This window comes from Lissotriton vulgaris, chromosome 2_1 (genome assembly GCF_964263255.1).
Source record: "Lissotriton vulgaris chromosome 2_1, aLisVul1.2, whole genome shotgun sequence".
Lineage (NCBI taxonomy): Eukaryota > Metazoa > Chordata > Amphibia > Caudata > Salamandridae > Lissotriton > Lissotriton vulgaris.
In genome coordinates this window covers 555883701-555910687 of record NC_141687.1, presented here as the reverse complement: position 1 = coordinate 555910687, position 26987 = coordinate 555883701, and the positions used below count along the sequence as shown (strand labels likewise).

The window sequence follows — 26987 nt, the reverse complement described above, 5'->3', positions numbered from 1 at the left end:
AGGGAAGGTAGAAGCAGAAAGTTAAATAGAGAGAACTCAATACAAATTTGCTGAAAAAGATAAGTAGATACAAACCTATTGGTAGGTACAGAAAGTGATAGCTGGATACAGAAAGAGATGCTAGATGAATAACAGCAGATGGGTATAAAAAAAGAGGTAAAGAAAGAAGAAGATTATTAGGGAGACTGATCACCATAGAAATAAAATGAAACCAAGGCATGGAAATAGACTTGTTAGGCCAATAGGGTATTTTCTGGTAAAGGGATAATGGAGTTTGACAGTGATTTATCTTAGGAACTTCAAACAACATAGCCAAACACACATTATTCAGAACCACATTTTGGGCAGCAGCATTGTTTGGATTTATGTTCTAAATAATAAATTCAGAAAATATCTACGAAGTCGACAACTCAATTAATAGAAACACTGGATTAAAATAATCCATGGACACATCTGCCTATTATGCAATTACAGATGCAAGTGGGAATTTGAGGAAAAAATGTATGCATTAGTTTTACAGATGTTTTTAATTCAATGTGCAAGTTTAATACCTATGCCCCATTTATAAGTAGGTATATTCTCAAGGTGAATATCAAAAACTGTTGGAATTTTATAATGCTACTTCCTATTGATAAAAAAAACATTCCTTCTGCATATTGTCCCTACTCTGGTCTCTCTGCACATGTTTACATATTTCAAAGACCAATGGCTCTCGGGGTGTCTCCAGCATGATCTAAACAAGCTGTCATACACCTGAATATTCCGTTAGTGTTTTTCGGGAGGAAAAAAGTCTATCCACAATCTTGATTAGTGAGTTAATTGCGGAAAGGCAATCACATCTGCTGTTATTTACATTTCATGTTTTTAAAAACATTTAGAATATTATTGCAGGAAGTATCTACACAACAGAATAAAAAGAAAACAAGCATTGTGCAGTCATAGAAACAATAAAGGGAATTCAGTCAAGGTCTCCTGCAGTTAGTCCTGGTTATTCCCACTCCTTTCTGGGCTCATTCTCATGTCACGCCCACTTCCAACAGAGCTTGCTCTCTAGAAACTCGCTATTTGCACTGATTTAAATCATTGGTTCATATCACCCCTTTTTGTCAGCAGCCCACATTTATTCAGTTACTCATGTAACCACAGATGCCCTACGTGCACGTGATCGGGTTTCATTGTCTGTCTCACAGCTGGTTTGCTACTTTGCTTCTTTCTGGCATGCTTCTTACATCATGAAAAACATAAGAGCTTTCTGAAGTGGCTGATCAACAAAGAGTGACGCACTACATCCTAGCTAAATGACCTGGCCCAGGAGTTGGGTGCGTGCGCGCGAAAAAAAAAAAAAGCACCTGAGTGGTGCGCGCACGGCGGAAAATGTGAATAAAATAGCTGCACATCTGGTGAGTGGTGTGCGATGTGTGCACACCATGACGAGAGAGGAAAGCCATATGGCTCCTCTGATCGCCATTGTGCGCGTAACCGCACGGTTGTGGCCAGCAAACGCGTCTGGTAAGACTTTTTTGAAAGCCCACACACTAAATGTCTTGCTAATCAGCGCATGCGCTGACTCAGCGAGACCTAAAAAAAATCAGTGTCTAGGGTAAGCAATAAAACAAGGCTCCATTAAAAATCAAGTACCGCTGCACCCAGAAAGACACATCCTAAAGATCAAAGAGGAGGGGTGATGAGATTAGGGGGAAGGATAAGGGAGAGAACAAGAGGAGTGAAGGTGGATCTGAATCGAGAGCAAGCCACAACTGGAAGTGAAAGTGTAGCTGAATTGTACGAAAAGAGAGAATAATTGAACTATCTCCCAAAAAGAAAGTGAGCACAATTGCTTTGACTGAGAGGGAGCTACATGTTAGCACCTCGCTCTCTGTCAAAGCAATGACGGGGACCGCTAGGGCCTTGAGGCCCCCCCCCCCCACGGTCCCTAACAGAGTGGGTGCCATGTTTGGGATCAGAGCAACCACAAGTGATGCCAGGCCCTGGGGGATGATGTCCTTAGGGCTGAAAGGGGGGGTGCTCGGTCCCCTTCCTTGAAATCGCCCCCTCCCCCTTTGAAATTAGCCTGGCCCTGGGAATGGGGTCCCGAGCCGAAATAGGCCCAGGGAAGTGGGGCCATACAGGCCGTTCCCCAATAAATAAAAACAAAAAGAATGTTGAGTAGCCGGAGGCCACGGCTCCTTTCTCCAGCACTCTTCAAACTCCTCCTGGCACAGTGCTGGTTGGGGGATGAAGTCTCCTTAGATGCTGAGGGTCCTGCTACCTCTAGTGAGTCCCACAGAGCACGAATGCTAAGACGTCTTCAGTGGCCACGCCTCCTTTCGTCTAAAGTCTGCAAATGCGCCTCTTGGCACACTGCTGGTTGGAGGATGAAGTCCTCTTGATACTGAAGGTTCCTTGGGGCCCAAAAGCCCACCTGTTACCTCTAGTAAGTCAGAGCGCAGCAGCATTCCGGATAGCTGGTCGGAGGCCCCGCCCCTTTTCTCTACCACTCAGTAAACGTGACTACTAGTTAAAAAACCCTAAAAACTCCCTTTAAAAAAAACAAAGTTTACAGAGTCCTTATAGTTAGCAAATAGAATGAAAAACAGGTATTGTCAAAGCCAATAGGTCTCGCCCATTAGAGCTATTGGATTTGGCAAGGTGTTGTGCCCATGCTGTAAAGCATCACAGGTGCTTTGCAGTGTGGCTAAAACGAAATTAAAAAAGCGCTAAAATGTGGCCAGGGGTAATGCATTTTTTTAAATGCATTAGCACTGGATGCATCTTATTTAATTTTTTTAGCCATGCTACTGTACAGCATGGATACAAATCACTGCCGAAGCCAGCAATGCCAACGGGGTACAGCATAAGCAAAAAGCAATGACAGAGCCAACAGTTCCTAAGATGAGGCCTATTAGCTTTACCCACGCTAGTTAGACCTCCGTACAATACACCCCATGATTGAACAAGTCATTTAATCTCCCCATGTGGGAAGAAATTTTTAAAAATGACAGTTGGCAAAAAAAATGTATCTTATAAAAAAAAATACAAAAAAACAACTCAATTGCACCCATGTCCATGTCTTAGTGGAAGTACATTTTGAAGCAGATACCATCTGTTGTCACAATAAACATCCATTTCAAAGGAGAAAAGGACTACTTTGAAATGTAGGTGGCATTACAAGGTACTAGGTTCAACAAGGAGGACGGAACAAGAAAAAAAGAAAAGTAGTGCCTCAATCAGTGAAATCAGTGGAAGAACAAGTTATCAAGCTGAACCAATCAGGACTTGTTCCATGCTCCAGCCGAAAAAAGACTCAGTGAAGCCAGCAGGAGCCAGCCAATTAGAAGGCAGCAAATAGGAGTGACAATGAAGCCAACTAATGTTAAGCAATGGGCGGGCTGCAAACTCCTTATTGTATAGAATCTCGCAAGTGAAAGTGCATGCGCTGTTGCAGTAGACCTAAAAACAATGCACTGGCTCAAGTGGGCGGACCCGTTGCCTATGCTGAATGCTGAGGTGGGCGAGATTAACACATGAGACAGTTAAACAGAACAACATATGAATATGGCTGCTATAAAGTCTCAATACACACACACACATTTTTTAGTACGATCAAATGCTGTTCACTAATGCTAGACCTAAAATTGGATAAAAGTCATAATTCACAAGAAGATTCTGTGAAGTTTACACCAAATGGAACCAAGACCACATTACTCATCCCAAAAATGCATTCCTCTCAATTTTTGTGCATTGGGGAGAATATAGGTTTTAAAGTTAAAAAGAAATTTGAGCTGTTAGCGTGAACTAGTTTGATTTTAAGAAGCAGTCAACCAAAAACGAAGATGCATAATGGCCCAAGTGATTGCAAACGTAGAAAAGTTTACCGATAGATCTGGTCTCTGCAAATCAAAATGATTACCTGTTAAGACGCCACAGTCAGTAACATTTAAAATGTTAAGTATTGTTTGCTAAGGAATGCATTGTGTGGCATTGGAATCAATTTAATAGCAATGCACAGGTTTGTTAAAATTGCTAAATAGTAATGTCGCATATTTTGTCTTTCCTTGCTGCATAATTAGGTTAATTGCCATTTAATTTGGTGCTTTGTTGGTGCATAGGTCTAGTGGTCTAGCAAGAGCTTGGCTGTCATCGCTGAAGGAAGGCCAGCTTCTGAGGCAAAGCCCAGAAGATATGGAAACACAATCATTTGTGCTAAGTAAACCTCAGTGCCCCGCACAGCATGCTGCAGGGGGTGAGTTCCAACAACAACAGACTCCTGCCACTCATTCAAGCCCATTAACCAACAGCCACATTCAGCAACAACTGATGCACACAGGGACATTTTAGCTATTGGAAATGCAGGATAAATTACAACAGGGCGATGTGTGGAAGGCTGAAAGGGCTGAGACCGCATCAGTCGCATCCATTAGTCTACTCCAACCTTGCTGACTACTGTCCAGTGTGATTCACTTCTAAACAATTTATTTCAACCGAATACACTGTCATCTGAGCACTTCAACTTCCATCAATGAGAAGTGTAAAGAGAACCCAGATTCTGAAAGTGCTGTGGGACCATACAAATAGATTCAATGTGCTATACAAAAGCACTCAACATAGCATTCCAAAGTGTGCCCAACAGTGCAACTTCGTGGTAAATGGGATTATGTGCATTACATATTTTGCTACCAGTGACAATCCACCATTGCACCGACATGGACTGGGTCTCATTCCTCAATAAGCCCCTCAAACAAAGTTTTTCTATTACCCAAATATGGACATGTGCCAATTCCATGGCCACCGAATGCAAAACTCATTCAATTGCTGCCACCCAGCACCGCCAAGTCATCAGTTCAATAGTACTTAGTAAATTAGATTACTGCAATAACCTGCTGATCTTACTGCAACCGAGCGTCCCTCCCCTATACGCCCAAATATCAGCGCATGCCCCTGTCATTGGGTTCAGAAGAATCCTGAGAAGCCATCTATGAGCCGGGAGCAAAAGAAGAATTAATGACAGCATCTGAAGTGGAAAGAGGCCTGTCCTGTCACTACACCTTGCCCGACTATACTATTCGTGTTTTCCTTCTAGCGTGTACCCACCCCCTCCTCATCATACAACAGCTAATTTGCTGAAAACCTCACTTCTCTCCCACTTCTCTATTCCATCACATCTAACATGATGTATACCACACCTGATCTTTTGTGGAATTTCTGGTCAAAAAAGGTCATGCTGCTTCTGCCGAAACGAAAGAATAAACCTAGAGGATGTTTTATTTTAACACTGGATGGTATGTGCCCAATCCATAAGGCATTTTACAGACAAAGGTCTTTGGATAATCGAGATTTCCCCCCCCCCTCTAGCGCCAAGAAGACAAAAAGCTGCCTCCCCACCCCATTTCTCTGGATCACACACCCTAAGTCAGTTATCCCTTTAGATTACAGGTTTTCTTTATTTCGAAAATTACGGTCACCTTCAACTGCAACCCAACTGGCACTTGCTATGAACCAAAGACTACAGCTTCCAAAATGCGCTGTGTTAAGCTAATGCCCGGCTTGCTGGACGTGCCAATAGCGGGATCATATATTTTATCCAGTTTTTCATTCTCAAAATCATTGTAATCTGTATCGCTAGGCCAGTTGTGAACTGGGACTACAGCTCCCAAAATGGACTGAGTGCTTAAATGAATGCCTTTGCCTCAAATTGTGTCACTGCGGATATGTAGTCTTCTGTTAGCCTTCACCAAACATACTCAATATTCGATTCAGAAATGGCAGAAAATGTGCATTCCATAAAAAAAAATGAATATGACATGCACTCCAAGAAGTCACTTCAATCAAGTACCGCTGCCCCCAGAAAGACACATCCTAAAGATCAAAGAGGAGGGGTGATGAGATTAGGGGGAAGGATAAGGGAGAGAACAAGAGGAGTGAAGGTGGATCTGAATCGAGAGCAAGCCACAACTGGAAGTGAAAGTGTAGATGAATTGTACGAAAAGAGAGATTAATTGAACTATCTCTCAAAAAGAAAGTGAGCACAATTGCTTTGACTGAGAGGGAGCTACATGTTAGCACCTCGCTCTCTGTCAAAGCAATGACTGGGACCGCTAGGGCCTTGAGGCCCCCCCCCCCACGGTCCCTAACAGAGTGGGTGCCATGTTTGGGATCAGAGCAACCACAAGTGATGCCAGGCCCTGGGGGATGATGTCGTTAGGGCTGAAAGGGGGGGTGCTCGGTCCCCTTCCTTGAAATCGCCCCCTCCCCCTTTAAAAATCAGCCTGGCCCTGGGAATGGGGTCCCGAGCCGAAATAGGCCCAGGGAATTGGGGCCATACAGGCCGTTCCCCAATAAATAAAAACAAAAAGAATGTTGAGTAGCCGGAGGCCACGGCTCCTTTCTCCAGCACTCTGCAAACTCCTCCTGGCACAGTGCTGGTTGGGGGATGAAGTCTCCTTAGATGCTGAGGGTCCTGCTACCTCTAGTGAGTCCCACAGAGCACGAATGCTAAGACGTCTTCAGTGGCCACGCCTCCTTTCTGCTAAAGTCTGCAAATGCGCCTCTTGGCACACTGCTGGTTGGAGGATGAAGTCCTCTTGATACTGAAGGTTCCTTGGGGCCCAAAAGCCCACCTGTTACCTCTAGTAAGTCAGAGCGCAGCAGCATTCCGGATAGCTGGTCGGAGGCCCCGCTCCTTTTCTCTACCACTCAGTAAACGTGACTACTAGTTAAAAAACCCTAAAAACTCCCTTTAAAAAAACCAAAGTTTACAGAGTCCTTATAGTTAGCAAATAGAATGAAAAACAGGCATTGTCAAAGCCAATAGGTCTCGCCCATTAGAGCTATTGGATTTGGCAAGGTGTTGTGCCCATGCTGTAAAGCATCACAGGTGCTTTGCAGTGTGGCTAAAACTAAATTAAAAAAGCGCTAAAATGTGGCCAGGGGTAATGCATTTTTTTAAATGCATTAGCACTGGATGCATCTTATTTATGTTTTTTTAGCCATGCTACTGTACAGCATGGATACAAATCACTGCCGAAGCCAGCAATGCCAACGGGGTACAGCATAAGCAAAAAGCAATGACAGAGCCAACAGTTCCTAAGATGAGGCCTATTAGCTTTACCCACGCTAGTTAGACCTCCGTACAATACCCCCCATGATTGAACAAGTCATTTAATCTCCCCATGTGGGAAGAAATTTTTAAAAATGACAGTTGGCAAAAAAATGTATCTTATAAAAAAATACAAAAAAACAACTCAATTGCACCCATGTCCATGTCTTAGTGGAAGTACATTTTGAAGCAGATACCATCTGTTGTCACAATAAACATCCATTTCAAAGGAGAAAAGGACTACTTTGAAATGTATGTGGCATTACAAGGTACTAGGTTCAACAAGGAGGACGGAACAAGAAAAAAAGAAAAGTAGTGCCTCAATCAGTGAAATCAGTGGAAGAACAAGTTATCAAGCTGAACCAATCAGGACTTGTTCCATGCTCCAGCCGAAAAAAGACTCAGTGAAGGCAGCAGGCGCCAGCCAATTAGAAGGCAGCAAATAGGAGTGACAATGAAGCCAACTAATGTTAAGCAATGGGCGGGCTGCAAACTCCTTATTGTATAGAATCTCGCAAGTGAAAGTGCATGCGCTGTTGCAGTAGACCTAGAAACAATGCACTGGCTCAAGTGGGCGGACCCGTTGCCTATGCTGAATGCTGAGGTGGGCGAGATTAACACATGAGACAGTTAAACAGAACAACATATGAATATGGCTGCTATAAAGTCTCAATACACACACACACATTTTTTAGTACGATCAAATGCTGTTCACTAATGCTAGACCTAAAATTGGATAAAAGTCATAATTCACAAGAAGATTCTGTGAAGTTTACACCAAATGGAACCAAGACCACATTACTCATCCCAAAAATGCATTCCTCTCAATTTTTGTGCATTGGGGAGAATATAGGTTTTAAAGTTAAAAAGAAATTTGAGCTGTTAGCGTGAACTAGTTTGATTTTAAGAAGCAGTCAACCAAAAACGAAGATGCATAATGGCCCAAATGATTGCAAACGTAGAAAAGTTTACCGATAGATCTGGTCTCTGCAAATCAAAATGATTACCTGTTAAGACGCCACAGTCAGTAACATTTAAAATGTTAAGTATTGTTCCCATGCATTGTGTGGCATTGGAATCAATTTAATAGCAATGCACAGGTTTGTTAAAATTGCTAAATAGTAATGTCGCATATTTTGTCTTTCCTTGCTGCATAATTAGGTTAATTGCCATTTAATTTGGTGCTTTGTTGGTGCATAGGTCTAGTGGTCTAGCAAGAGCTTGGCTGTCATCGCTGAAGGAAGGCCAGCTTCTGAGGCAAAGCCCAGAAGATATGGAAACACAATCATTCGTGCTAATTAAACCTCAGTGCCCCGCACAGCATGCTGCAGGGGGTGAGTTCCAACAACAACAGACTCCTGCCACTCATTCAAGCCCATTAACCAACAGCCACATTCAGCAACAACTGATGCACACAGGGACATTTTAGCTATTGGAAATGCAGGATAAATTACAACAGGGCAATGTGTGGAAGGCTGAAAGGGCTGAGACAGCATCAGTCGCATCCATTAGTCTACTCCAACCTTGCTGACTACTGTCCAGTGTGATTCACTTCTAAACAATTTAATTCAACCGAATACAGTGTCATCTGAGCACTTCAACTTCCATCAATGAGAAGTGTAAAGAGAACCCAGATTCTGAAAGTGCTGTGGGACCATTCAAATTAATTCAATGTGCTATACAAAAGCACTCCACATAGCATTCCAAAGTGTGCCCAACAGTGCAACTTCGTGGTAAACGGGATTATGTGCATTACATATTTTGCTACCAGTGACAATCCACCATTGCACCGACATGGACTGGGTCTCATTCCTCAATAAGCACCTCAAACAAAGTTTTTCTATTACCCAAATATGGACATGTGCCAATTCCATGGCCACCGAATGCAAAACTCATTCAATTGCTGCCACCCAGCACCGCCAAGTCATCAGTTCAATAGTACTTAGTAAATCAGATTACTGCAATAACCTGCTGATCTTACTGCAACCGACCGTCCCTCCCCTATACGCCCAAATATCAGCGCATGCCCCTTTCATTGGGTTCAGAAGAATCCTGAGAAGCCATCTATGAGCCGGGAGCAAAAGAAGAATTAATGACAGCACCTGAAGTGGAAAGAGGCCTGTCCTGTCACTACACCTTGCCCGACTATACTATTCGTGTTTTCCTTCTAGCGTGTACCCACCCCCTCCTCATCATACAACAGCTAATTTGCTGAAAACCTCACTTCTCTCCCACTTCTCTATTCCATCACATCTAACATGATGTATACCACACCTGATCTTTTGTGGAATTTCTGGTCAAAAAAGGTCATGCTGCTTCTGCCGAAACGAAAGAATAAACCTAGAGGATGTTTTATTTTAACACTGGATGGTATGTGCCCAATCCATAAGGCATTTTACAGGCAAAGGTCTTTGGATAATCGAGATTTCCCCAACCCTCTAGCGCCAAGAAGACAAAAAGCTGCCTCCCCACCCCATTTCTCTGGATCACACACCCTAAGTCAGTTATCCCTTTAGATTACAGGTTTTCTTTATTTCGAAAATTACGGTCACCTTCAACTGCAACCCAACTGGCACTTGGTATGAACCAAAGACTACAGCTTCCAAAATGCGCTGCGTTAAGCTAATGCCCGGCTTGCTGGACGTGCCAATAGCGGGATCATATATTTTATCCAGTTTTTCATTCTCAAAATCATTGTAATCTGTATCACTAGGCCAGTTGTGAACTGGGACTACAGCTCCCAAAATGGACTGAGTGCTTAAATGAATGCCTTTGCCTCAAATTGTGTCACTGCGGATATGTAGTCTTCTGTTAGCCTTCACCAAACATACTCAATATTCGATTCAGAAATGGCAGAAAATGTGCATTCCATAAAAAAAAATGAATATGACATGCACTCCAAGAAGTCACTGCACGTATCCCAAACTATTGCCCTATCTAAGACCTCGTGGACGACCCCACATCGGCCTGTTTGGACGGCAACATCACCATCATCAGCCACAAAGGCCTCATCCGGTCACCAGGGCTTGGCCCCGCCCAGACGCGACACTTAGTCACCCTGTTGTTAAGTGCCTCAGGAGACCTGCTCACACAAAAGGTTTACTTGTGTTCCATTGTCAGCTGCTGTAGCCACCGATTTCGCTCCCAAACTAACTTCCTATTGTGTTTCAAAACCTCCCCTTCCCACTGCAGACTCAGCACGAACACAAACCTGTGAATTAACAGGACTTTCGATAACCGGAGACTACTGCACGGGCTGCAGTGCCTGTTCATGCACCGAGTATACATGCTGAATGATGGCTGGGTGAAAATCTGTGATACATGTTACACTTTAAAAACCAGCAATACATGAGCAGGAGCGGAAACTGGAGTCTCAGAGTTAACAGGAGCAGCCTTGACTCCGCCCACTCAGGCGTCATAAATAAATTAATCTCTGCGTGCCTACTAAAAATGTGTCATTCTGTAACATATGTGTCTTGCATGTACCGTGCTCCAATATCTGCGGATCGAGTTTGCGCTATACAAAAAAAAATCATAAATAAATACAAACAACTCTGGCTGACCTGCAATAGCCAGATAGGAGGAGGGGAGAGAGGCCATAACAGCTGTACTGTGCGATGGCCAAATCAAATGTTCTGAGAGTGAAATCGCCGGAAAGGGAACTAAACATACAACGGTGGGACTTTGACAGAAATGCTTCAATAAGAAGCCAGTATTTCTGAATGCCACAGATTGAAACCAATGGCAATCGGTGGGTTTGCCAAACCCCACAGAAGAGATATAACAGGTCTAAGATCCAAGCTCAAGCATCGCCTGTATACGTAGATCAGACTTCGCTATCACGAAAGTACACTCGAGCCCCCTTAAATCATGTGAATACCTCGGTCTGTCCTTAGGATCCACAGATAACTAATTTTTGGAAACTACATACGTTTTACCATCCCCCAGGTAAAACCACCATATTCATAGACCAGCTGAGAAAAATCACCATAGCATACTCTGCTCCTCACTCCAACAATATTTTCTGGAAGACCACAATGATAGTCAGGTCAATTTGCTCAGAGTCTTCCTTGAAGATCAATCCTTGGTTCAAGCATGCAATCTACCTACCCACATGAAAGACTCTACACTAGATTGGATCATCTCCAAAGAAAAAACTGTTGATACAATCGCAATCCTCCCTTGTGATTGGTCAGATCATCACATTATTACCTTCCAAGTACTGTACATAAAGAGGAAAACATCCTCACAATCGATCAAACCCAGACAATTGGTCTCAATATGGAGAATCTTGTAGCACGATATGAGGAAGCGGTACAAAAGGGGGTGGTGATGGACGGAGCATCTGAACCAATCAAACACTCACACCCAATCAACAGATCTGGGTTTAATCCATCACTGTTCTTTAGCCCACTCTGCCACCCCAGTTCAGACATGGCCATATGCAAATCGATCTGACCCGGTGCCTCATGGGAACAGTCCAGCCCAAACTGCCAAGCCAGGCCTTCCCTGGACCGGAAACAAGCTTCCTGGGACCGGTTTCTGGCATTACAGCCGTCTTCAGCCAGGCTTGCTTGAATCCAGTGGCAAAGTGAGCAAGGGACTCACGTCTGAGCATACCCTGCCAACTTATGGCGAACAAAGCGATACAAAAGGGGGTGGTGATGGACGGAGCATCTGAACCAATCAAACACTCACACCCAGTCAACAGATCTGGGTTTAATCCATCACCGTTCTTTAGCCCACGCTGCGACCCCAGTTCAGACATGGCCATATGCATGTCCAGCCCGAACTGCCAAGCCATGCCTTCCCTGGACTGGAAACAGGCTTTCTAGGACCGGTTTCTGGCATTACAGCCGTCTTCAGCCAGGCTTGCTTGAATCCAGTGTCAAAGTGAGCAAGGGACTGACGTCTGAGCATACCCTGCCAACTTATGGCGAACAAAGCTTTGTTCGCCATAAGTTGGTTGGTGCTAGTTGAGCAAGTCAAGGCCATTCTTTTAGAATCTACAGGTGGACCAAGTCTAACCAGGCTACGTTTTGGAGAGTTACCATCCGTAATAGGATCAAAGTCAGACTTCGCTTCAAGGCCAAATGGCAGCATAAGTCCAGAGTTCCAGGAGTAGGAGTCGCGTGGACTGGATCTTGGTGGGCAAGTCAAGTTGGTTGTTCTTGGCTCTACAATGGACCAATATTAACCAGGCTAGGAAATAGTATTTCCCAACTCCGATGGAATTCAATGTAGAGGGGTTATGATTCACGCTATGTAAAAGTGGGGTATGCTGCATGCGTTACTAGGCTATTGATTGCTTGACCACCTGTCCATCCACAAATTGTGTGGTCCACTGTTGTCTCTGATTTCCCCTAAAAAAAAAGACCTTGGGTTTTAAGTTCTGACTAGGTCAGTGGGAGGTTGGAGCTGAGAAGGTGCTGCTATGGCTCACAGGCATTATGGCTGCCTGTATTAGGAGACTGCTTTACCCCGATGCCTACTGTTCTCATCATCTATGTAAAAAAAAACACCCCTGCATATTCGAGGTGAACTAATGACATTGCTGTCACGTGTGAAAGTTAAATCAATACAGAGGCAGTACAGAGAGGCTTCGGTTTGCAGAATCATTGCAAGATTCAGCAAACACCTTGGCAGGCAGAGGATTCCCCTGCTTTGACTCCAGAACACAGATCCTTATCTGGGCTACTTTGGATGACAAGGAGTGCAGGAGCTTTCAACAGGGTGTGTGGCAGTGCCCTGGTCAGAGTTCAACTAAGTTCAACCGAAGCATTAAGCCTGGGCCCTCATCAGTAAATTTTTAAGCTAGCTTGACAGTGGTCAATGGCTGACTGGGTTCTATCCAAAAGCTTCTTTCTGTATGTATCTGTATCTTGTATGATGTGTGAAAACAATTTAAATTGTCTACAAGCGAGGCTCAAAAGATTGTTTTTTGGTTCCACCTGTGGTCCCTTCCTGCCCCATTGTATGGAAAGTGACCGTTAAGAGCTGGATTAGGTGCTCTGCTATTTAAAAAAAAAAAAAAATAGACAATAATCATGCTTTATATTATGTGACCTGTTTTCTGTTCATCCTCTTTATTTTCAGTCTTGATCTGTTTGTTTCCAGGACACAGCAGAGTTATTCTTTGAAGATGTTCGTCTGCCAGCTGACGCACTACTCGGAGAAGAGAACAGGGGATTTTACTATTTGATGGCTGAGCTGCCACAAGTAAGAATCAAGGCATAATTGATTGGATGCCAACACTACTATTTCTCACAGTGGTAAATTGAAATTCTGTAGAAAATCAAATACCAAATAATGTCAGTACATTGACTATGAAGGAAAAGTGTCCTGAACTCCCCCACAATGCGCTCCAGCTCTTTTATATGCAGCCAGGTCATTGTAGACACTCAGATCAAAATAACCACCACTTCTGTTCATGCCATAAATCTGGCATTATGTGTAGTTGATAAGTTTGTAGCAGGCGCTTTGAGATGTTTGTATAATCATGATGAACAGTTTTTCTTACAAGGAGTTATCCAGCTCTGTGCAGCTCTATCTTTATAATTGCTGTCCCTGCCGTTTGAAAAGACAAACATTTATTTGCATAAGAATGTAAGGATCTTCAGTACCTGTTCTAGGAGTCAAGCTGTAGTACCTTTTTCATGAATGGTTTTATTTTTTGTCTTGATTTGTCATTAGCACTTGCCTCTGACTTGGATTTCATACAGGTGGGTTTCCTTACTTCTTGCTAGGTCTACGTGCTGTCTAACTCCTACTCTCCGTAGCATTTCCCTCTTATTCCCACTCCAGTTTTCCTTTTCATTTCCTTAAAATCCCTTATTGTTTCTTCCAATTCTAATTTTAGCTTTGACTCATTTTCCCTTCACGACCACCCTTACTTTTTTTTCTAAATAGTTCCTTCTGTTTGTTGCTCAAACTTTCACCTCTGCTTAGTCTTGGCATCTGAAACATGTTTTAAATACAAACTGCACTTCCTGCCAGACACCCAGCATCTCCCAGTATCTAGGGAAAGAAACCACTGCATGTTATAGGTCATGTCAGATCTCTCTGGCTTACTCAAAGTGAAAACCAGAGCTTTTCATATGGCTTAACAAGTTCCCCTCCCTCAAAACACAATTTCCACACGTGGATTGTTCCTCTGCATTAACAAATGAGATTTCCATAGGCCTATCTTCATGAAGTAGTAGTACATAAAATATTATGAATAACCATCCACCTCTAAAAGAAAGTGTAAATCTTGCCTGAGGCATCTAAGGCTTCACTGGCTAGTTAGGAGGGATCTGGGGTGCCCACGCCATTCTTCACCAGGAGCAAAAGGTTAAACCTTTCAGCTCTACTGGTAGAGTAACACTGTCCTCCATAGGAGAGTTCAGTAAGAAGTACTGATAAAAGGTATGTATAGTGTGATTATAAACATTTTGTCTTGGGTATGCTCACCTTAACAGACCAATTCACACATGTTTGTAATGGAAAAATGCAAGCACTCATCTGAACCAGTGTTGTATTTTTGTTAAATTCTGGCCACAAGTGTTGGAATACTTCTAAGCTTCGTACGGGTTCCCTTGAATAATTCTGTGCTTCGTGCGGGGGACCAAGAATACTGATATTTAACATATAGAGTTGTGTGAAGATGGAGAATCCTGCATTATGTAATATAGCAAATCACCCCCAAAAGCCTGTTCAGGCATTTTCAGATTATTTATACTATACAGTATTTCATTAAATTGGAGATGACCTTTCCCTCATCTTGTAGCACCTAGGAAAAGAGCCTGCTGCCTAACATGCCTAAATAGAGAGTAAAAAAGCAGCCTCATAAGCTTGCATTAGAAGGGTCAATTAAATTCACTGGCTTAAGTATTCCTTGAGGCCTTGTACTGGCAGTTGCATCACAGAGTAATTTATTTTTCCTTGCTTCTGTCAGTGAGATCCTGGAACATCTTGGGTATTTTTTTACCTGTGTGTTTTTTAATCCTGTCAGTGCCTGCAGTTTTTGACTTCACTCTACACCTTTAGCGTTAGAAAGCATTTAAAGGTGTTTTTACTTTTAAATCCATAGATTTCTAGCACTATACCCTCACTTTTGTAAAGTCTGCTTCGTGTGGAAGGAAGAAAACAGCCACAGACCCTCAAAGGTTATGTGTAGTGTGTCTCCCAGCTTTATATTCCATTGTTGAGTGTGATTGCTGCCATAAAATGACCAAAAGAGCTTTGAAGGACAAAAAAGGCATCAGACTGCAAGGAAAGTACTTGGGACCAGGGAAAAGAAAAAGTGACAAGACCCCAGAGATGCCTCAGCTTCTTTCATTATTGTGCCTTCCTCCTCCAAGGACTACAGTTGCACTAGCTCATTGGATCAACCCATCGTGTATCCTTGGTACTCGTTTCCGTGGTCGGACAATTTTGACGTTCCATTCAGGTCATTCATGCTGACCACTTACTACAAAGCGGTGGAATCGTCAATGTGCAGGGTGGATCGCGATGGGAAAGTAGGCATACTTTAGATCCAGGGAGGTCATGAAGTTGCCTTGCTGTAGTAGAGGTATGGCATCCTGGAGTGGCATCCTGCTGTACTTGTTGACGGGTCTGAGATCGAGGATGAGAGACCCATCCTTCTCGGGGAATTAAGGATGTAAAGGGAGTATAGCCCTTTGCTGCAGTGTTGTGGTGGTACAGGTTCTATGGCCCCTTTGCTGAGTAGTGCATGCATTTCCTCCTGGAGCAGACACTGATGATCTGGGGTAATTCTGTGTCAGGGGATGTTTAGTGTTGTTTGTGTGAATACTAGACAGTACCCTTTTTTGATATCTAAAACCCACTGGTCCGAGGTGATACTTGTTTCTGGTCCAGGGAAGACCTGGCTTGGCAGTTTAGGCTGGACTGTTCCATGAGGCAAAGGGCAAGAGTGATTTGCATATAGCTGGGTCTGAACTGGGGTGGCGAAGTGAGCTAAAGAACGATGATGGATTCAACCCAAATCTGTGACTGGGGGTGAGGGTCTGAAAAGTTTCAGCACTCGTCCATCATCTCCTTGTGTTTGTTTTGTTCGCCCTTAGTTGGCAGGGTATGCCCAGACAAGGGTCCCTTGCTCACTCTGCCACTGGATGCAAGCTAGCCTGGCTGATGATGGGTGTTACCCCAAAACCGGTCCCAGGATGCTTGTTTACAGCCAAGGAAGACCTGGCTTGGCAGTTTGGGCTGGACTGTTCCCATGAGGCACCAGGTCAAGACTGATTTGCGTATAGCTGGTTATAAACTGGTGTGGCGAAATGAGCTAAAGAACGATGAGGGATTCAACTCAGATCTGTCACTGGGAGTGAATGTCTGAAAAGTTTCAGCGCTCTGTTCATCATCTCCTTGTGTTTGCCGAGATGAACTCTGACCAGCGGGACAAGCACCCTTGCAATCTACCCAGGTCAGTTGTTCTATGGTATGGGGAAAATGATAAGTAAGTCACTGCTTGGAAGATGTGGCCACACTCAGGTCTGCATCCTTTCCCTTGCGTCTTCCGTTGTTGTTCTATTATCCTCCCATGTAGTAACCTCGAGAGGGTGTATGTTGCTGCTGTTGTCTGGGATAGGACGTGGATGGCTAAGAAGAAGTAACCTTAGTCGCTCCAAGGTATGGTGTGTGGGGAAAGGAGCCACTGGCAGATGGGGTCTGTAAGGCACCCACGGCTCTGGCTGTTTCTGTGTCCTTTTTATTTTTTTCCAACATCCGATCAACTTGCAGAAGTCAGGCCTTGTGTACACTTCATCCAGCTTCATTTGGCTGCTTTCGCCGCTTACTTACAAAACAGAGAACACACTTCCCTTTACAGGGTTCTTGTTATTAAAGCTTTTCTGGGGGGTCTCAAGTGGGTTATCCCAACAAGGTTGCCGCAGGCCCTGGTGTGGAACCTCAATGTAGTTTTAACAAGTCTTATGGGACCTCCTTTTGAGCCACTTCACTCAGACGCCTTACAGATCCTTTCCTAGAAGGTAGTTTTCCTAGTAGCTATCACTTCCATCAAGTGTGTCAGTGAGCTACAGCTTTTTGCTCTGGAAGAACCTTTCTTCCAAGTTCACCACTATAGAGTAGTCCACAGGACAAACCCAAAGTTCTTCCGAAGGTGGTCTCTAGTTTCCACCTTAATCAAACTATAGAACTCCCAGTGTTCTTCCTTCATCCAGAATTTTTAGCAGAACAAGCTCTCCTTACATTAGATGTCAAAAGAGCGCTGAATACCGGGGCTTGCGACCTGTGTATGGGGAACCGCTTACAAAATTTGCTGAGATATTTAAATCGCCGCAGATTACTATAGGTGCTGGCCAATTAGTTAATTCCCGCTCTATATGATCCATCACCCCCGGGTCATCCAGGTTGGAACCGTATATTGAACATAGAGTGATGCCTAGGTTCATTTCGCATATTGCCCATCTTCCAAATACATCGGCCTTACATCTTTTTGCCCCCCCCAACCCTACCCTGCCAATGATTGCTACCCCTTTATCATTGATGTCTGTGAGGAGCAGGACAGAATTTCATACCCCCTTATATTTAGCCAGTGTTTCTTTTTCCAAGGTAGGTGAGTCTCTTGTAGACATAAAATGTCAGCCCCTATTATTTTGATATACTCCTCAAACCTGCCCCTCTTTTTCCAGTTGTTCAAGCCACCTATATTTAGGCTTACTACCCTAAGCCTAGACATAACCCTGTAGGGAACGTAGCCATCGCTCTAACCGATCAGATATTCTCCTAAACATATCATGAGTATACAATTCTTCTTCTTTCAACATTTCAATTCTATTGATATACACATTTACTGCATGAACTTTCTTTTCTTTTGCTTTCCCCCCCCCATCCCCCTCTCGCCCTCCAAGCCACATCCCCCCCTAACCCCAACCCCAACCCCCACCCTAGTGGAGCGCGCAGACTAAGTCTGTGCGTGTGATGAATGCAGCGTAGCAGTGGACTCGCTACATACAAATTAAAGATCCCCACCTCAAAATCAAACCAAAAACCACCTGATCATAACACCAGAGAATCAGAAAAAATCAGACCTCAGAAGTCATACAGTGCCCCCATTAGCCAATATTCTGCCTCCCTTGGACTTCATCATACTTTTTAAATAAATCATTTGAGAACTAGTAGGAGGGCACGATAAAGGTTACTATATTGAACATAGTCTGATACTATACTGAGTCCAGATACTCCCGAGCTTTAATTTCTGAGGAGAAATATATAGTCTTGCCCAGATGAATTACCTTTAGCTGGGCAGGATTGATAAGATACACCTGTATTCTTTTGTCCTGGAAAGGTTTGATTAACTGTCTTAATCTCCAACGCCGTTCAACGGTGGTGTGACAGAAATCAGGCCTTACGAAGAAAGAACCCCCCTCGAAGGTTCTTTTGGCATCCGGCCTTGCCTTTTCTGCGATAGATTGTCGCAACAGAAAGTTCCCTATATAAATCATGATTGCTCTGGGCTTATCATCTGCTCTAGCATTCTGCCTCACCTTGAACAGTGTCCGATGTGCTCTCTGGATTTCAGTGGTCCAGTTCCACCCAGCAACGTCTGGAAAAGCTTTCTCGAAGATTTTAACAAGGAAGGCTTTAACATCTTGCCCTTCACATCCTTCCAGGATCCCAAGGACTTTAAGATTGTTCCTCCTTAGCCTGTTATCTAAATCTTCCAGCTTCCACTGGACATCCTGTGCTTGTGCTCCGAGAGATTCCACTTCAGTAGCGACTATCCTCTCTTCCAAATTTGAGAGCAGTGTCTTCTATAATCCAATCCCATGGGTTGAGCGATGTGTGGGGAAGCTTAAAGAAAGATGACCCCGGGTTCACATATTTCTCACATCCATTCAATAAGCACACAAAATTGGACTATTTCATGATATCGGCTAATTATCTTTCTAATGTGGAAATAGCAATACTCCCTAGGTTAATATCAGATCACAACCCCCTTGTCCTAACAATGGCTATCAACAAACAAAGGAAAAAAGCTAGACCCTGGACTTTTGACAGAAAGCTTCTGGTGGATAGCAACTATATAGCGCATGTAAAGGATTGGTCCCAGTCATTTTTTGATGCGAATAGATACAGTGCCTCCCGTGTCGCTGTCTGGGATAGTTTTAAAGCAGGTTTGAGGGGGGAGACAATTAGTTATACGGGCGGCCGAATGTGGAAAAGAGCTAAGGAAGAGAGAGAACGCCTGTTGGGAAACTGGCAGAGGCAGAGGAACAACATAGGAGAGATGTATGTCATGGGAATCAGGGCATTTCAAGTTTAGAACGACTGAATAGCATGAAGGCCGAAATCCAGAGGCAATTGGCCAAAAAAGCTGCAGCAGAATATCAAACCCAGAGAGCAAGAATGTACGAAACAGGGGAAAATGCAGGTAGGGCTTTAGCTTTACGGATAAGGCAGGCTACATCTAAGAACATTATCACTGAAATCAAAGAAGGGGACCGAACCTTCAACAAACCAGCTGAAATTCTTGATGTTTTCTGGAGATTTTATCAAGATTTATATAAGGAAGAGTCGGGTATTGACGATCCGGGTATAAATTGGCCGGAAATGGGTACTAAACTCACCTCTAGCGAGAGAGAAATTTTGGAACAGAGTATTACTATAGACAAACTATCCGAGGCACTACAAGATTTAGCAGCTGGCAAGGCAGCAGGCCCTGATGCCATACCCTTGGAGGTCTATAAATGCCTGAAGGAAGAAACGTCACCTCTTCTCTTGGATCTATTTAATGGGGTTATGACTACCGGAGTTATACCGGAATCTTGGGCCAAAACAAATATTGTGGTATTCCACAAAAAGGGTAAACCTAAGGAAAGCCCTGGCTCTTATAGGCCAATATCGTTAATAAATAGTGACAATAAACTATATGCTAAAATTATGGCGACACGGCTGGGGAGGATTATTGGGACTCTGGTTTCTCCTTGGCACCAAGGTTTAGTCCCAGGCAGGGGTACGACTGACCATATAAGAAGAGCCATCACATTGTTTGACATCCATGCTGCCGGGGAGGGGGGGTCGCAATGATCATCCTTGACGCGGAAAAAGCTTTCGACCGCGTTAGGTGGAGCTTTTTGTGGTAAGTGATGGAAGATAGAGGTTTCGGTCCCAGATTCCTGCAGGCAATCCAGGCTATGTACTTTAATCCAACCGCGAGTATTCATCTTATGGGTGAGAGTTCTGGGCAGATTCATATATCAAGAGGCACGAGACAAGGGTGCCCGTGCTCACCCATCCTTTTTGCACTATATATAGACCCCCTAATAACTCTTATAATGAATAGCATCAGTATTAAGCCAGTTGCTATCAATGGATTCCACACTAAAGTCCTTGCTTACGCGGACGATTTAGCTATAACCACCACGGACCCCGACAGTGCCGTGAGGGGAATAGTTAGTATCACCTCCGATTTTGGGAGGCTATCCGGATATCGTTTAAATGTGGCCAAGACGCAGGTATTATGCTCTAGAAATATAGCCAAACGGAATGATAGATATGTGGACTCAGTAATATACCTAGGTATAACAATTAATGCTCAGCCAAGGGATATCATTAAAGATAACTTTGTGCCGTTATTGGAAAAGATGAAACAGGACCTAAAAAGAATAGATACTCTCCACTTGTCAATCATAGGTAGGGTTAATGTTATTAAAATGTCAATGTTCCCGAAGATCTTATACAAATTCAGGTCTATTCCCTTTAAAATAGAAGATATACTGATCAAGGAAATGGAGGCTATCTTTATGAACTTCGTCTGGCAATACGGCAAGGTGAGGAGATCAAATAAATTCATGTCTCTTCCCCAGGAAAAGGGTGGGCTGGGAAAACCAAACCTTAGGTTTTACAACTGGGCTTGTCTTCTTACAGAAATGGCTATACTCTTTTTTCCAGAGGACACTATGCATAGCCAGGGAGATATCCCCTCTATTTATCAGCTGAGTCTCGGGAGCGAAGCATATGGGGTATTGTTGAGGAAATATGACAAGCGTTTTTTCAAGGCATCAGGGTATAAAATATTGGAAGACATCTGGGGTTATGGTCTTCTGTACAGAAAAATCACAGCATCCCAAGGTATAACCAACATACTCTACTCTGGAATTCAGGATTATTCCCGTATCTAAGTGGTGATGGCCCTTGGTGACATTGGGAAAGACAGGGAATTACTACACTAGGTCAAGTAATGATAAAGGATGCATGTAGGCCCCTCGAACTTTTGAAGTCACGGTATTCATTACGAGGGTGTCAAGAGTTCAAGTATATGCAGTTGGTTAATACAATAAAATCAAAAAGACCGTGCATAAATATATCCAAAGGATGTGCATTATTAGATTACATGAAGGGGGGTGGTTGCAGAATCAGGGAAATATATAGGCTATTTCTGGAAAGGCTCCCCGATGACATGGTTAAGACGGAGTCAGCTTGGGCTTCTAAACTGGGGGATCCAGATATCGACTTGGATAGAGCCATTCTAATGGATAAAAGGTTTCTGCGATCCTCAAATCTAAGAGCACAGCACTTTAAGACCCTTTTTAATTTATACTACACACCGGTGAAATTGTTCGATTGGGGCAAGAGGGCGGACAACAACTGCCCTAGGTGTGGGAACGGGCCAGCTGGCGTTGTGCACATGTTATGTAGTTGTGAAAAATTAGGCCCCATTAAAAAGGAAATCGAAGTGTTTTTAGAGGGGCTGCTAGCTGTCAGAATAGACCTATCCCCGACACTTTTAATAATTGGTTGTGATGCTAAATTGGGTCTAAGTACAGAGATTGAGGCGTTAGTTTTTATATCAGTAGCTGTTTTCAGAATATTAATTGCTGCTGTATGGAAGGATGTCGAGGCCCCAACCTTCCAAATGTGGATTTGCAGGATGCTAGGGATCCATAACATCGAGTCAGAACTGTATGCTTTAAAGGGAGTAAAATCTAAGGAAATGGGGGTACGGATCTGGGCACCTGTGGCTACATGGAGGTTGTCGAGGTGTGGGGTCTCATAACGTATTTCAATTGTCTGACCCTGGTATGACCATCACTTTTTCTTTTTTCTTTTTCTTTAATCTTTGGTCTACTGTATATAATACTTTATGCTACATCAGTTGTCCCCTTTTTATATCATGCATATTTATCTCTATATTAATATATATTGTCGTGCCTGGTGTACATTATATCGCTATGAACTTTCAATAAAAAAAAAGATGTCAAAAGAGCGCTTATGTATTACTTTACATTATATTATTTTATTTTATTTCGGCTGGTAGACATAAAAGCACATTTCGTAAAACACAATTAAAACCTTCAAAATAATAACAAGATAAATCTACAAATCAGCAACTATAAATATATATTTTTTCAATATCATTAGGCTAAAATCAAACAATCCCATTGAGAAGACATAATAATATTACATTAGCAGCAATAGCACATATTAACAAGCATTGGCATAGCCAATAGGTCTCGACTTTGGGACTTTATTAGTGTTTAGTTATGCAGCACAATATCCTTGGTGCAACAACATCAATTGTTGCATGGCTAAACATTTATAAGGTCCCAAAAGCGAGACCTATTTAATTTATTGTGAATGGCTGGAGAGGGTGGTAGTTAGAGCACTACAAATTAATACTGACAGATCTTGTGGGCAGAAATACTTGGTTAAAGGATACTAATTTTTGCACTTGATGCTATGATAACTGTGCATCCTGCAAGTCACTGGTTTAAAACCCAGAGCAGTTGACTCTGCCTTTCAATTGTTAAACATCGTAAAAATGAGCTGGTCAAAAGTAGCGCCAGTTACCTATAGTGCTACCCAACACCAAAAATGTAGTTGTGAATGCTTCACAAAAACGCTGCAGTGCGCACTGAATAAATGGCCATTTTCAGTGCAAGAGTTAGAGAAGACTTTAAGATTTTATTAAAATAATATTGTTGTTATTGTTATTGTTAGTTTAGATTTATAGCGCGCCCAATCACCTACAGGTCTCTAAGCGCATTGGAAATAGGTGTTGTTACAATAACTTAGCTTCACTCCTCCGAGAGACACAGCTACAGGACTACATTGTGATCAGGGCTCTTCTGAACAGCAGTGTTTTCAGTGATTTCCTGAACCGTAGGAGATTCACCTCCCTGCGTAGCCCCTCAGGCAGCTTGTTCCATAACTGAGGGGCCAAAACAGAGAAGGCTCTCCCTCCCTTAGTCACTAATTTGTAGCGGGGGCAGACCAGTAGCTGAGAATCCGATGATCTAAGTGTTCTCTTAGGGCTGTATACTTCCAGGCGAGCTTTGATATAGTCCGGCGCATGGCCATAGATCGCCTTATGCGCTATACAGAGGCTCTTAAACTCAACCCTCTCTTTAACAGGGAGCCAGTGAAGGTTTTGGAGTAGAGGGGAGGCCTTTGTTCGTCTGGGTAATCCGAAGATCAGTCGTGCGGCGTCATTCATTACGACCTGGAGTCTGTTTGTCAATGTTTTTGGGAGGCCAAGATACAGGGCATTCCCATAGTCGATCCATGAAATAACGGTTGCTGCTACAATTGAGCGCATCATAGAATGAGAGAGGAGGGGGGCTAGCTTTCTCAATTGTCTAATGATGTTCGTGCAGGTTCCAACAACGGTGGAAATTTGGCTGCACATTGACAGATCACAGTCTAGTTTAATCCCCAAACTCTTTACGTTGGCACTAGGTTTTGGGGCTAATCCAAGCTCTGCAGGCCAATACAGATCACTCCACGGTGAGGTGGTAGATGGAATTGCCAGTACCTCGGTCTTATCCGGGTTGATCTTTAGTAGGTTTTCCGTCATCCACCCCACGGTATACCTCAAGATGTTTTGAGCTTGGATTTGTGCTGTCCCTGTATTATAATTACTTATTATAGGGGCTTTCGAATAGTCCTCTTCATCCATTGGTCTGTTAGTGTTTTAGTCATGTCATTTCCTCCCACTACAGTATACAGAAGAGGGCAATGGGTCAGCCCACTTCAAAGAAGAGAGGCAGCCGCAGGGGGTTGGGTGGGGAACAGTGGAGAGTTCGCAGCGGGGGCAGGAGAGGTCGAAGAAGAGCGGGGGCAGAGGAGGGAAAGCCCATCGGGGCAGTGCCAGCGTGAACGCGTTAAAGGGAGGTGAGGATAAGGCAGATAAAAGTGAGAACAGGCCCTGTCAGGGATGGAGGGTGAGGGGGCGAAGCCAGGTCATTAAGGTGATTATTACAGAATCCGCATTAGAGCGGTTAAAACGAGCAGAGTGAGATGAGACCCTACTGGTATAAGTTGAGAAATGGGGAAATATAACTGGCGACTTAAGCGTTCTTCTGAACGTTACTAAATTACAGACTAATAAATGCGAACAAAGCACTATTGTGCCAGACTGCAAGTAAAGGAAACTAGAGGGGAGAGGAGGAAAAAAAGCGAGAGCGTGAGAAAGCGCACCAGTGGGGGGAAGGGGAGCGAGGGTGAAGGAGAGCATGGAGCTGTGATGTGAGATACACATGAAATGAGCAGCAGAACAATGCTGACAGGACAGCCAGGCAACTGCACTCTGGGGCAGCAGCAGTTTTCCAGACCGGGCTTCAGCGAGGGGGAGAGACAGAGAGGGAGAGCAGGCGTGAGAGTGGAATGGCAGTCTAATTCAAATAAGCAGTTGGCGAGGAAGGGGCTGCCAAGCCCGGGGCGCATTCCAGTGCCAGATCAGCTGGGTGCCTCAATGCCTCCTCTTACACTCACTCACATAGCGTGCCTGTGCGCGCACGTTTTTTGCTCAGAAAGCCTTGTCTCAGTAGGGCGGTGGGAGGCCGAGCGAGGATTCCTGAGGACCCAATTAACGCTGTAGTTTTGCAGGCTTCTCAGTGTGATCAATTCGGAGCAAGTAGCGCTTAGCAGCCTTGGGAAACAAACAGCAAACAGATAATATATAACGAGTTCCAAACCTAGTTGGGAACGCACCTTCTAATGAAAGCGCCAAGGGAGCCTGACACAAAATGCATGACCCCTGCGCGCCGCTGCTGGCTCCAGAGAGCAAAACGCTCTGGGAGTAAACCTTTCAAAAGAAGCTGGGACCTCCACACGCCTTTGGTCAATTGCTTACTAAAGCTAGACACAAAGGCCAATTGTGTGAAGACCACAGGCACGAGCTTCTACTGAAGCTGAGGTGATTCCAAGATGTTGATTTCCTATGTAGCGCATGTGCGCTTTCATAGACTCTGTGGTATCGGGTTCCCAAGGCCTACATGCTCCACGGAAATACCCACTTACACCAAAGAACTGTTGGCACGGAAACTGAAAAGTACAAAAGACAAGTTTATTAAGACCCCATGGGGTGGTGGTACATTCCTAGAGCACCCTTCGGCAATGCAAGAAGTATCACACCGAACGTTGGTGTGATTCCGTCTTTTATACAATTTTACAGGTAATAAAAGGTAGGCGGTACAGGGTTACACAGCTTTATGTACATATATGGTCATTTTTGGAGCACAGCCAACTCATGGGAGGGGTTACGACTCCACTGGTCAGTTTGGCGGAACATTCCTGAGGGGTGACTGGTCAGTTGGGACTGCGCATGTACAGGCTTGACCGTTGCTAAAAATAGCCTGTTGCTGGGCAAAGTCGAGTGGTCAGTGGTACGGACAACGGACTAAAAGGCATGCTGACCACGAGGCTGCTCATTCCCTAAAATGGCCGCCGTAACATACAAAATGGCGTTTTCTAATATGGCCAAGTTAAGGGAAATAACGTGTAGCAAAGCTAAGCGCTAACCCGGCCAGTGTCAAATTACGACAACTCGACCTAAAAACAAATCACACAGGCTGGTCTATAGATGGAACGTAGCCCACTTTAGACTACACCTCCACTTATGTAAGGGAAACAGCAAGGACTATTGGGCGAGCTGTACTGGAGCTTAAAATTAAGGCAGAATTATGGTGCCTAACCCTATAATTACAGCAAAGCGGAACAATCCAGGTCCTCCTTTAAAAAATAGAACTGGGGGAAAAAACGTGCTCTACAGTTTCCTTGGTACCAACACAAAAGAGACAGCGCATCTCCTGCTTAATAAGAGAGCACTGCCATTTCGCTGTAAAAGGGCGAAGAGGCAGGGCCCCAAACCTTAATTTAATGTACAATGTTCCAACAGCTGAAAGCTTGATGTCATCCATATTCTCTTCCAAAAAAATGGGAATCTTTAAATTCCAAGAATGCTGCCGTCAGGGGGCCACATTTTCTAGCCTGTAAAACCCTTCATCAATATGTCTCAGATAGATTGCTTTTAACCTGGACTTTGTCATCCTACCAACAGTTTCAGGATGTTCTCAAAGGGATTCACAACCGATCTCAACTATGCTGCGTTTGATATATTCTAACCAAGCAACCTTGCCTTACCCCCCAGCATTTTAAAATGTCTTCAAAACCCAGCCTATAATGTGCCATTTCAGGGGTGGACCACATCCTCATCCAGTACATCAGTGGTCTTAGTCTGACCCTATGTTCAAGAGATAATACGCATATCGAACCGCAAAGGTGCAAGAGGGGTTCTTGTCGGCAAATTGTTGAGGACATGTAAAAAACTGTTCTCTCCCATTACCAAGTTGTTTACATTCTTATGTCCCCAGAGTTCACAACCACATAGCGACCCTCCCAATCCCTACAAGTTTAGATCTGTACAGCAGGAGTAACTGGACGAAAGCTAGAGCCCTAGACACCCTCAAAATGCCTCCTGAATAATGCTCCAATCTAAGTTTACCCTCGAAATCTGAGAAGACCAACCAAAGGAGTAATTGAGAACAAAGCCCAAGTAATCAAAAGTGCAAATTCTCTCCAGGGGAACACAGTAAATTGGGTGTGACCTAAAGGTGAGGCAAGAATTTAAAACCATATACTTAGT

At 43.8% G+C, this 26987-nt stretch overlaps 1 protein-coding gene across 1 annotated transcript in view; it reads left to right on the top strand.

Annotated features, from left to right (window-relative positions):
- The window catches only part of ACADL (acyl-CoA dehydrogenase long chain), a 467508-nt gene that overhangs the window by 182506 nt on the left and 258015 nt on the right, over positions 1-26987 (top strand). Inside the window, exon 7 of the mRNA XM_086955552.1 lies at positions 13214-13315. Within this exon, the coding sequence (XP_086811678.1) occupies positions 13214-13315 (102 nt within the window). The remainder of the gene's footprint in view (positions 1-13213; positions 13316-26987) is intronic.